This window comes from Pyrgilauda ruficollis, unplaced genomic scaffold, assembly GCF_017590135.1.
Source record: "Pyrgilauda ruficollis isolate IOZ18807 unplaced genomic scaffold, ASM1759013v1 scaffold4, whole genome shotgun sequence".
NCBI classification, from domain to species: domain Eukaryota; kingdom Metazoa; phylum Chordata; class Aves; order Passeriformes; family Passeridae; genus Pyrgilauda; species Pyrgilauda ruficollis.
This window is the reverse complement of record NW_024525489.1, coordinates 2,444,730-2,457,805: the sequence shown is the minus strand read 5'-3', so window position 1 is coordinate 2,457,805 and position 13,076 is coordinate 2,444,730. Positions and strand designations below refer to the sequence as shown.

Here is a 13,076-nt window from a genome sequence, read left to right as displayed (position 1 = left end):
AATACTGTGCATTGTGAGGTGAAAGTAATTACTGACAGAACTGGTGTTTCCAAAGGTATGGATTTGTATCTTTCCTGGGCAATGTGGATGTTCAAAAAATAACAGAAACACAAATCAACTTCCATGACAAAAAGCTGAAATTTGGGCCAGTGATTAGAAAGCAACAAAACTTGAATTCTTATGTGCATCCCAGATCATAACAAAGGAGAAACAAAGTATGAGCTCAAGACTTTAATTTTGGTAGTTCATAGGAAGGGGATGTTCAAACTGAAGATTAAGCATAGCAAAAGCAGCCATGATAAATTATCAAGAACCTAGAACAGACAAGCCAACAAAAGAAGCAAAACTCAGACTTGTGAAGGCAGTCATGCAGATATCATGGCCAGGTATGACTGGGAGAGATGGCCTTTGAGGAAAAGGGAAATTAAAAAGTAGTGAAAAAGAAAAGTTAATAAAGTAGTTAAAGGTGATAGAGGGAGAAAATTATTGAATGTAAGCCAAAGAAAAAACAAACTTTAGGGAGGTCTGACAAGAAACAGAGGTAACCTAACTTACCAGCTGGCATTTTCTAAATTCCCACTTTAAAAAGGTGGTAGAAAAGGTGGCAGGAGTCAGAGATGGCTATAAAAAAAGTACGTCTTTTAGTTTGTATGTAGTACACTTCTCTCTTAACTGCTTTCCTCTCTGGTTAGAAGAGGATGATATTCACAGTAGATGTACTTGTGTGTGGTTAAGCATACAGTTCTAACAAAAATGGGGGGCAAAGGAGATGCAAGCCATAGATCCATGAAAGAGACTGGACCACAAAGGATACATGTTCCCATCTTACCAAATGCCCTTTGAAATCTTATAACTCATTGCCCATAAGATATAACAGTGTTTGATACTATAATGAATGTATTTTTTGTGTTAACATATGTAGCGTGAAACATTAGCTTGGTATTGTAATTTCTGGTTGTCAACAGAACTATAAAGAGAGGGAAATCACCCTGAAAGAAAAAAAAACTGTTCCAAACTTATTTACAGTTTAGTAACTGGTAATTTGAAACCCTCAACAATATGGACTTAATGTGTCAGATCATAATGTAATTGCTGTAATTATTTATAATTTTCTTAACTGTACATCAGCCCTTTAAGCATTATGCTAATGGCAGTATTCATAGAATTTGAAAATAATGTTTTTAGAACAGGAAAGAAAGACATGAATACCTTTTCACTACTGTAACTATTGCTATAGTTACAAAGCAACTATAGTTGCCTTGTTATAGTTACCTGAAGATGCAAACCCATCTTCATGTAGGAGGGTATATGTTCTTACATAAAAAACATTTCATTTTAGATGTTTGCTTTCTTCCTCCACCCTCCCAATATACTAACAAGTGTTAAACAAGTAACATGTACATTCAAAACTAACATTTACTAACATCAACTAGCAAGCACCCTTGTTTTCAATCCTTTGTATGGTTAAATAATTTACTATTTTTTGTTGTAGTGGGTCTATCTTTGTCACTGCTCAGCAGCTTTAAATCCAGTGGTTAACACTTATCCAGAATTTTGTAGATTACTGAAAAATCACAATAATACTACACTGCATATAAAGGTCAGAGAATACTTCCTGTGATAAAAATTATTCACAGTAATTGTCCTAAATGTATCAGGGACTTAATTGAAAGTGGGAGCTGTAAGATAGTTTTGTCCCTGTAAAACACACTGGTTATAAAACCCAAGAATGCGTTTATTGTGTAAAGATTTCTTACTATCATTTGTGATAGATAGGTGTTACAGATTAGAGCACAGGGACTTAGGGTCTTGTTACATGATGTTTTAACTCATTTGAGCTGGTGTCCCCACAGCCCTCTTCACTCTCTCCTGCATATCCCTGCTCCACCTGCTGAGCTGGAACAGGCATTTATGTGACCAGACAACGCAGCAGTTTGCAGCCCAATGTATATGTGTACATGCTGATGCTACCAGAAATGTCTTTGCTTAACATAATACCCCTTACCTGTTTAACCTTCTCACCTGGCAATTCAGATCAGCACCAAAGTTGCCACAAAGGAAAAATGGCAAGGTGGGGAACAGAAATGAGGTTGGCAGTGTGGCAACATTGCCTGGAGGTGTTTTAAACTGCCAGGAGTCGCAGCTATGTGTCCCTATCCAGCACCTGCATGTGATTCACTGTGTCACCTTAGACAAGCCAGGTAACCTCAGTCACCTTCTCAGTACTAGGAAACCTCCCCACTGCTGTTTAGTAGGCTGTACTAGCCAATGTGATCCCAAACAATAGAGCAACTATAGGTATTTGATCCACTAATACATTCGTCCAATTGACCCCAGCACAGGTATAGGCATTAGCATTTAAGTGACCGTTTCAATTGGTACATAAAAATACTGTAATACTCACTAGAGAAACACCCCCATCTCTATTGGGAACAGAGTTATAATTTGTGATATGCTGTGGTTTTGTTAATAAACTGTGAAAAAAGATTGTGCAGGTCACTTCAACTTTTTTTAAGAGCAAAAGGCAGTTGAGAAATCAAAGATGTAAGGTTCTCTATGCATCCCAATGGTATCCACCTTAACATTCATTCTGTTCACCAAACAAGCTATGTGTTCTGTGAAAAACCATGTGAAGAATAGGGAATCTAAGGGTGTACAAACAACCAAACATTATATTTTACAACAGTTGCTCCCTGGGCTCTATCAGGGTGCAGCTGCTGTTCTGACACCTAAACTGCCCCATCTTCTCAGTTGCTTTCCTGCATTGGCAGAGTTGGGGAATTTTGTTTTCCAGAGGCAAGAAGCATCACTTAGTACAGGGTGGGGTTTGGGTGAGGCTAAGGAAAATGATCCATCTTCTCTTTCACACCCAGCCTGGCAGTGTCTGCCTCTGGTGTCTCCACAGGGAAGCTGGGAAGGTGGAACCCCATCAGACGGTACCCAGCCCATTTATCTCTTTCCCTGGGTGAACAGGATTGATCCAGCTCCTCAAGTGCTCTTGTATGTGCATATGTATTTATATACACACTTACATGAATTTGGCCTTTCCTGATCCATTCTGAGTCCGGCAAGGAAGAATACCAAGAAGAATATGGAGGAAAAGCTTTGTCCGGTTTCTGCTTCTTGTCGTATCCAAGCAGGGGGAGATTTTCTCATCAGAACTTCTTTTCTTTCCCTTCTGGTTTTGTTCCATCATGTGCTCTGACATAAACTATAGGAATACAAATTTAAGCTTTAGTGGCTTTTGTATTCTACTTACTGTTCTGGCCCCTTATTAGAAATTGCAGTAAAGAATTCAGATGAGAAAACATAAATGGTGATGTTTGGCATTTGGCAAAAACTGAATGGAATTTCAAAGACAGAGAAAAGCTATTTTACAAGACTTGAGCTAGTCTTTGCTCAAAATCATGAGGAACTCAAACTTAGGGGATTTTGAGAGCCTCTTAGAAAGACTTTTAGAATTCTAGCTGGTAGAGAATAATGAAAATAATTACAAGTGTTATGTAAACTGATGGTTACTATTAACATCCTTTATAACTTGTTATTCTTTTTTTCAGAGTACTTAATCTTATTTTTGTATCTCATAATTCAATCCTTCATTTACTAATATTTTTATTCTTATATTTACTTCTGGTAATTAATGTGTTGACACTTATTGTGCAGAATAAATTGATGTGACAAAAGAAAAAGCAAGTTTCTGTACTCTTTACAAGACTTTTTATCCTTCATGATAATTAGTTAATTCCTGAAATAGTTGCATAATGGTTTTTAAATATGAAAAAAATAATTTGTAAATCATTAACCTAGTACAAACATGACCATTCTTAGAAATCAGCTTCAGAAGAAGCATTTTCTCATATTTAAATTGACAACAGCGGTCAGGTTCCCTTCCTTTAGCTTCAGTTATCCAGATATTAATCAGACTGCATCTTAAAAGCTCTGCATACACCAGCTGATTTTTCATTTTTTATGCCTTGTGAGAATGCTGGAGGCTGTCTCTACTCATTTGTTCCCTTCTGAAAAATAGGCCACCAGTCATGGAAGGTGAAGCTGTTTCGCTGAAGTTTTCCCTGAGGGATTAATCATGATGAACTAATTATGGAACTGCATGTCCATCAGTAGTCCCACTGTAATATCATCTGTAGAAAATGAAAATTCTTCAACTTCTACAATTGATTAAGTAGCATTTTTTACTGTCCAATGGGAAACACTGAAAGTAGCGTATAATAAGTATTTTATTCTTACAGAACATTTGCCCCTTGTCCACCATGCAGAGGATCCCCTTCAGTTCAGACTGGTTCTCAGCTTACAATAATTATTTGGCAGTACTTATTTCATTAATTATTTGGCAGTGTTTGAGGGTTTTCCAGTCTTTTAAAGTAGTTCCTGCTCCACTGCTATTCTGTGCTGTTCCCCCAGGAACATCTGCATAAAGTTCACCATGGAAATTTCTAGCCTGTCTGGTTGTTTGGGTTTTTTTTAATAATTATTTATGAAGAGGTATTTATGATGGATCAGTTCCATCACTGTTTTGTTCAAGAGACAGTTTGGAGATTTTTTAACAATGTGCTGGTGAGTTTGTTGTGCCATGTTTATTTATAATCAGCAGTTAAACAGCTGACTGGTGAGCTGTTTAACTTCTCACGGAAGATTTGTTTAACTCGATTTCCTAAATATGATTAAAAGAGCAGTGCTTGGGTAAATATTCTCAGAATGATTACGAGAGGCAGAACATTAAATGACAATCAGATCATAGAATCACAAGTCACGGATTCTGACGGAAAGGAACATTGTGCTTCAAATCCGAAACTCCCCTCAGAGAGGCGGTCGAGGGGGTAGGGAGGGGAATACCAGAGGTTTTGAAAAACCAGTCACGGGTACCCAGGGAAGTTCACAGGAACCTTAGAATCCTTCAGCCTTCACTGTTGCCATGTCCATTCCATGCTCTGTGTTAGACCATACTTACAAACTATTTTTGATTGAATTTGTATTTCTGGGCACAAAACGTGTAATGCTGGGCTAAACTGCCTCCCTTCGCCTCAAAAAAAAATAAAGAAAAAACGAACCCCAAGCCCCGAGAGCAGAACGGAATACGAAAGCACTTCGGGATGCTGCCGTTGATCTATCCCAGCGAATGGGTGACGACCGGGACAGCGCACTATCGTTCTTTTTCTCAAAACTCAGATCCTCTTTGGGGGCGGGAAAGTGGGTTTGGATAAAGATGTGACACCGCCATCACACCCCAAAACTGCGGCTTCCATGCCCATGCCTTTTTGACCACCCTCACCCGCTTCCCGTCCCGCCCCGCCCAACTGCGGGCACCGCCCCGCCCTGCTGAGGGCAACGGCCTCGGGGCCTCCCCGCGCCTGCGCCGCCGTCTCCAATGGAGTTTGAACGCTTCCGAACCAGCCACTCAGGAGGGCGGGCGGTGCAGCGCTGCCCTCCCATTGGCGGCGGGACCTCGGCCGCGTGGCAAGCGGCGTGGTGAGCGGGCCAATCGGCCCGCAGGGTCGCGGCATGGCGGGGGCGGGCGCAAACGGCCGCGGGGCGGTGGCGCCGGGTTTGAGTGGCGGCGGGAGCGCGGCCGGCCGTGAGGGCTGGGGGTACCGGGCTCTGGGTACCGGGGTGCGTCGGCAGCCGTGGCAGCGGTCGCCGGGCTCGAGTTGCTGTCGCCAGGCTCGATTTGCTGTCGCCGGGCTCCTGTCGGCGCTTAACAGTGAGTGAGCGGTCGAGCGCGGGGCTGACGGTGGCAGGTAGCCGCCCTGTTCTGTGAGGGTTCTCCCGCCTCTCGTTGGTCTCTAGTTTTAGGTACTCTGAGATAACCCGAACTCAGCCACGTTGCTTTGAAAATTAAATAAAGAAGCGTTGCTGAGGCTTCCTACGGAGCCGTGTGTTTTGGCAAGGAGACGCTACCTGAGGCAGAGCTGTCAAATGCAAGTCTAAGAGTATAAACCCTGGTGTTGCCAGGAGATTCGTTGGAGCGAGGTTTTATGATCTGCTCTTAACTGCATACAAGTGTGTCAAAATAGGACCTAATGTTTTAAGGTGCTGCTTGCTGCTTCCTTACAGGAAGCCTGTAAGGTTGTGGAATACTGTATTCTAATAGTTTCTGAGCTTAAAAGATGCAATTTCTTTAAAAGGGACACTTCACCTCTTGGAAGGTCTCATTGCAGTTGTCTTTGTGTTTCAGGCATAATACTCTATTTTATGTGAAACAAGAATCTGGACAGTATGAGCTGGGCTGTGGAGGAATGGAAAGAGGGCCTCTCCCCCAGAGTCTTGCAGAAGATCCATGAGCTGGAAAGTCAAGTGGATAAGCTTAAAAAGGAGCGTCAGCAAAGGCAATACCAGCTAGAGACTTTGGAGGCAGCATTGCAGAAACAGAAGCAGAAGGTAACCCAAAATGCCATTCTTCATGTCAAACACTGTTATAACAGTTTATTTGCTGGTAGTTGTTGTCAGGGAATGGGTTAGTGTTTTGCTTTTTCTCCCTGACTGAAAGGAAAGGTTGCACAGAATTATGAACTGTTTATCTTCATCTTGCTTAATACTCATCATGTTCTTCCCTCCATTTAGTTCTTCTTGGTTGTTAATATAATTCCTTCTTCCTACGCTTTTGGCATGATTGTCCATTTCTAGTTATTTATGTGTACTTTGAGGTGATTATGATTAGGAAAATAAGTATTTTATTGTTATACTCGTTAAAATCCATGATAAGGACTGGGCCTATTTTATATATCAGACTGCACAGTTGGCAGCCTCTTCCTATTTCACCTTGCCTACAGATACCTATAATCTTAGTTTATGTTATTCCTTAGTTTTTTCTTTGTAGATACTGAGGGTTTAGGTTTTGGTGTTCCTTTTAGTTTTTAGGACTGTAATTTTACACCTCATCTAACTCTGCCCTGTCAGCCCTTGTAACCAGGGGACTGAAGACCTCATTGGTCAGGATCCTGCCATGCTTCAGGTCAGCAGTGACTCATTTGGTTAAATTTTGCTTTGTAATCTTTGACTACAGTTCAGAGACAATTTACAAAGGCTGATTGTTATTCCATTTAGATTGCTACAACTTTATAGAAAAACTTAAGCTCAGCAGTTTTCTTTGAGTTTCTTCCCATGAGTTTACAGGAAATTGTTTCAATCATTCCAAGGGACTGCTGTGGTCCCCAGACAAAAAGAAAGGATGCTTTAAAACTCTCAGAAGCAGCAGGTAATACAACTGTCAGTCAAAAGAACAACACTGAGCCAAAGATGATGCCCCTTGGATGTGCCTCCAGGGAGGAGAAGGACATCTTTCCTGCCAGACTCCATCTTCAAAGCTGTGACCTTTAATAATTATTGCGCACCATTTGTGGAGCAAGCCAAGGTCTTCTGGCTGCTAAAGACAGGCTGGAAAGGGAAGTGAGATGATCAGTGAAGAATGTGGGCTAATGATGATTATGAGTATTTAGGGATTGATTAATTCTTTTGAAGAGCTCATATCTCATCAATAAATAGAAACTGTTAATGTCACTGAGTTGAATTTTGGGACGTGTGGGTTTTGTTCACACCCAGGAATATTTAAACTATATGTACATTTGAGGTTTTTAGAGTTGTCAGGATTTTGAAGTGTTAGGATGAAAATAACAGCATTGTGCTGAACCCACCACAAACATCTGAACTTTGTATTACTAAAATAATAAATGCACTGAAGTATAGAGAGGAGCTGGTAATTTCAAAAATGTCTCTGTGTTCCAACTAGGTTGAAAGTGAAAAAAATGAGTCTGCAGTACTAAAAAGAGAAAACCAGAGCTTGATGGAATTGTGTGATAATCTTGAGAAAGCAAAGCAGAAAATTTCGCATGATCTTCAAGTAAAAGAATCTCAGGTCAACATTCAGTCAGGTCAGCTGAATTCCTGCAAGAAGGATATAGAAAGGCTAGAACAAGCACTGAAAAGGTGAGGACTTGCTGTGTATCTTTAACATATTTGCAATGGTTTTTCATAATTTTTTTCCTCATGCCTCACACATGTCCTAATAGAAGCAAATAAAGAGGAAGGTGTGTTGCTCTTTCAATTTTTCTGGTTTTCTTTTTTCTCTTTGATTTTTGTGAAAACTAAAGAGAGTTGAGGTATTTGACTGCTTTGACAAATAATGCAACACAATTTATGGCATGTAGAAATACCAACTTTATGTAAGGCGTTGCTGAGATCCGTCAGTGAAAAATTTAGTGAGATTCAACAGGATTGGTAGAACCTCACTGATGTTCTCTGTATCTGCTGTCAAATTTGGGACAAAGAGATTGTGAGCTGAGGATATGTGTTCCATTTATCTATTCCCAAAATCAAGTCTGGTTTGCTGAGTTCCCCCTTCCCATTATATTATTTTACATAACTGTTCATTACAAAATATCAGTTACTGCATGTACCTCCTTCTTGGCCATTGTTTGTGGTTTTGTATTTGCCTGCCTTTTGTTTGGTACGTGATCATTTGCCACTTCATCCCAACTGATGGTCCTCTGGAAGAGGAGTTCTTGGCGCTGAGCTGTGAAAGAGAGGGAAAACAAAAAAGGCAAATGTGGAGTCACTGATGTAGTGGGCTACAGCCTGGGACTATCATGTTATCAACCTGTGTTCACTGAGCAGGACAGAAGTTACTGTATGGCCTCTGAACAGTTATGTGGTTTCACTGGATGCCCTGGTCTTCAAGCTTGCAAAATTTCCTCAAATGGGTTGTCTGCTGTGGTGTTTTGGGTAGTGATGTAAAGGGAACACATGAAAAATACACTGTCGACTGGAGAGTATTCCCTTGCATTTTGATGAAGTATGCATGGTTTTCTGCAAGTGTGCAGTATCAGAACATAACAACTGAAAGCTGTGTTTCCTGCTGTAAAGATGCTCACTTGAAGAGTAAGAGTTTGATATTCTCAGTGCTTACAGTTGTTTGGGTGTGTTTAGCTGAACTACAGCTTCATACACTAAGACCTCAAGGAGTTCTAACAGATTTTCTTCTAATTGGCGTTTGATTTTTTTTTTAGCTGTGACTCCTGTGTAATTGATTAACTATGTTGAAGCTCTAAATAAAAGATGTCATTTATACTTTTGTGTTGCACTGCCTAAAAATTTTCAGTGGATGTGTCTTGACTTGATCGTTAAACTAAGTCCTTAGAATCATATGATTTGTTAGTGTATGTCAGGCTCTTAAAAATAGATGATTAACTTTTTCATTTCCATTATTCACTTATGCTGCTGCTTCTTTCCTAAACAGATGCAAATGTGAGCTTGAGAGAAGTCAGCAAACATTGACTGCAGGAGATGTATCATTTAGTGGCACTCCACAGAAAAGTTTTACTGCTCCTTTAACACCAGCTCAAAGTAATAATGGTAAATGATCCTATTCTTCATCCAACATGGATAGTTGACTCTCAGTTTTCTTGGAAGATTGAGTATTTTAAACACTACACTTGTACTGAGTTGCCTAGCCCCTCTTATGTAAGTTACTATGAAAGCATCTAATTTGTAGCATCCTAGGTTTCAATTTCCAAAATTATTAGTACAGATTGAACACGTCACAAATATTACATTTTTTCAATGCTACATTGATGGATATGGAATAGTAATAAAATATCCTTCAGTAGACTGCAGCAATTTTTTGAAGGCCTGTTCCTTGTGTCAGCTCTTTCCTTCATGTTGTGGGGAGTAAATTTCTCTCTTGTACCACAGGTACTTTAACTAAAATGCAGTCAAAAGTTAAATCTGTTATTTATTTGAAAAGGTTTTTTTTGCATAGACTGTGCATGATAATCTACACAATTTATGCTCTGTATCCATTTCAAAGCATCACTTCTATCTTCAAATTAGTGACACCAAAAATATTTAAAGTATTTGAATGAACTGGAAAAATGACAGGAAGTTTCCTTAAGTGAAGAATTCTGTGGTCAGGCACCCTTATGCTCTTTGTGCTGAAAAACTTTGTGTTCAATATTATATGTTACTTACTTCTTTCAGTGCTATGAACAAATGTTCTGTGAGTTTGGCATCTCAGTCTTACTCCAGTGGGAAATCTGAGATCATCTTTTACTCTTGTTCCTTTTACTTTCTTTATGCATGTCTGTAAAGGGGTGCAGTTAGTGGCAATGTCAAGCTTTCCACTAAGCATGGCAGTCCTGAAAGAGGGATAAGATTTAAATGGTTAAATGATTAAAAGATTAAAGTTTACCTAACTTTATTTAAAATTGTATTCCTGGGGAGATATTTTCCTTTGAAAGCTGGACTCTTAAATTCATTAAGATAATTGAATCCTAGAATTTTAAGTTGGAACGGGTAAGAAAACCTGGCTGGACTGGGTGAAAAACTGGACTAAGGCAGATATTCATAATGTCTTTGTAGATGCTAGGTTTGAAGAACTAGAAGAAAAATACAAGAAAAAAGTACAAGAAAATAAAGAGCTAGAGTTACAACTGAAAACCATCCAGCTTAAGGTGAGTATCTCTTAGGAATGGTTTGTGTGATATCTAAGAAGGTAGCCACTGCGTGAACTTGGAAAACGAAATGGAAACTAGTGAAAAATATTATACATCACATAAAATATAATTTCAAGAGAAGAGAGAGAATTAATATGTGTGTACTGCCATTCAGAAGAAATCTTGGAGAATTCAGAAAAGCCATCCTCTGACTAGCAAAGGAAAGGAGGACATTAAAAATGAGAACACATCCTTCACAAACTGGAAGTCTTCTGCAAGCAAGGATAAAACAGTGTCGGTTATGCCAAGTTAAATACTATATGATAATAAAATAGCCTTGAAAAATATTGTGAGTAATAATTCACACCTAGAAAATAGAAACCCATAAATCTTTCAAACATATATGAAGGAGGAACAGTATTAGCTAATTTCTGAGAACAAGATGAATAAGATGTGAAAGCTCTCAAGGAAAAAGCTGTTGCAGAAAATGTGAAATAATTTTATCTTTGGTACTTTGTAAATGTTTAAAAACGTTTCCATATCAGAGCCCTTTTTTGCTGGAGTTGAATCTGTGGCACAGCCTCAAATTGGAAATCAGAAGTAGTCTTAAATTTGATTGATAAAATGAATAGTAATTAAAAAAAATCACCAGATATAGAGAATATTTTCCTATTAATTGATAGGGCACTGCAGTGTGGGACTGTTTAATCACTGTGATGTGCAATGTTGCCTTATTCATCTCTTGACACTGGAAGGAGACAAGGATGATGACATTAGAGAAAAAACACTTCCAAAGCTGCTTCTTGGAAATACAGTTTAGTCAGGCCAACATTTTCTCCTGGGCAAATTATTTAGAAACATGACATGATACATTTATTGAAGCGTGTGTAGGTGTATGGAGAAAACGTCAACCATTTGCTGAGAAAGGCAAATCATGCGTCATATTTCAGACCTTTTGGGGTTTTTCTTTTAAGAACAAATCAGAAAATGTGTAAGTCCAGTGCAACTCAGTGTAATGTTTTTGGATATACACTGATGAAAGGGAAAAAATTGGATAAGGGGAGTTCTTTCAAATTTCAAGGAAAAGATTGAGTACAGAGTGGCAAAAAATAGTCCATTTTTACTGGGGAATGTCAACAGAGGAGCCTGAAAAGGCTTAGTAAAGAGAACTGTGCTATTTAGCATATTGATTAGTGCTCTGAAAAAGAGTTGAATAATACAGTTGAAGACCACACAGTATTTTGTAACACTTGCAATAATTAAGATGGTGAGTAAAATTCAGCTTAAAAAAGAATAGTGAAATAATACATCAGGAAAATATAATTTGAAAAAGGAATACCTGATACATTCAGACTTCAAGTCTATGATTACAGGAAGCATTTGTTTGTCATTGTGGCTAGTTCTGGATTCAAATTTTTGTCTCAGAAACTATAAATTTAAATGGCATATAGGGGAAATGATTACTGCATGCATGACTAGTTTTCTTTTCCTCTTTGTTAACAAGTTATTTTACAGGATTGGACACAGCATTCTGGGCAATGTAATATAGGTTTTTGGTCTTGGTGCAGCTGTTCCTAGATAACAGCATATTCTCTGGTTTGACTGAGAAGTCACACTGGCTATTACATGGTTTAGGGATTTAGTTTAAGAAAAAGTAATTCAAATGAGCTGCATTTCAAAATTCAGTTAAAAAAAGCAATAGGGGCTTTACTGTTTCAGTTTTTTTTTTGTTTGGGGTTTTGTTCACTTAAGGAGGAAAAAAGTCTAATTTTTTTTGCTCTGTTTAATTTTTCTGTTGGGGAAATATTGAAAATTTTTCTGCCTGTCAGATTTTATTATAGCAATTTTGGAGTACTCTGTTTATAAGTTTAACTAATTAAATGTGTTTTGAATTTACTTGTGGTTCTCCAGTAGAACTAAATGTTGGTCAAATATCAGATATGTTAATCTAGGCTCCTCTATTTTTCTTTCTTTTTTTTTTTTTTTTTTTGCAACTTACTTGTCTTTATTTGCTTGCAGAAATGTAGGCTTTCATTTTATAAAATGTTGGAGTTTAACAACTCCTCTTTAAAAGACAAAAATTTATGTATCTTACTTATAAAGATACATAGGTCAAAATTCTTTTGATATCCTGGTTTGTATTTATAAGTAGCAGCTATGCTTGGAATCTTGGGCTGAAGTTGTTTAATTTACATGGCATAAAAAATAATGACACGTATCAGGGCTTTGCACTGGTAGGTGCTGCAATGTTGTAACTATGTGGAATGATGAGGACCTATTAGCTATTAATGTTAAATCAGTAATTTTGTTTTATGTCGGATAAGGAACTGTGTAAAGGTACATCCTTTTCTTTTTTTGGACACAGAAGATAAACCAGTCTCATCCTCAAAGCTCTTTGAGTCACAGAGAGATTGCTCGGCATCAGGCTTCCTCATCTGTGTTTTCATGGCAACAGGAAAAGACACCTTCTAGAAACCCAGAAACACCTGCAAGGGGAAGTTCTGCAGCATCCTCCTCTCCATGGGATAAAGAAATAAATTCAAGTGTTCTATCAGAGAAGAATAAGTTTGACAGCAGCTTTGCTGAGAATTCGAATTCCTTCCTCATGATCCAGCTAAGAGCACAGAACCGAGG

The 13,076-nt window shown here is 38.6% G+C and overlaps 1 protein-coding gene across 1 annotated transcript in view; it reads left to right on the top strand.

Moving 5' to 3' along the window:
* The first annotated feature begins 5,606 nt into the window (after positions 1–5,606).
* The window catches only part of CENPF (centromere protein F), a 34,739-nt gene continuing 27,269 nt past the window's right edge, over positions 5,607–13,076 (top strand). Inside the window, exons 1-6 of the mRNA XM_041477270.1 lie at positions 5,607–5,716; positions 6,191–6,393; positions 7,742–7,938; positions 9,248–9,363; positions 10,369–10,460; positions 12,808–13,075. Coding sequence (XP_041333204.1) covers positions 6,232–6,393; positions 7,742–7,938; positions 9,248–9,363; positions 10,369–10,460; positions 12,808–13,075 — 835 coding nt within the window. The 5' untranslated portion in view covers positions 5,607–5,716; positions 6,191–6,231. The remainder of the gene's footprint in view (positions 5,717–6,190; positions 6,394–7,741; positions 7,939–9,247; positions 9,364–10,368; positions 10,461–12,807; position 13,076) is intronic.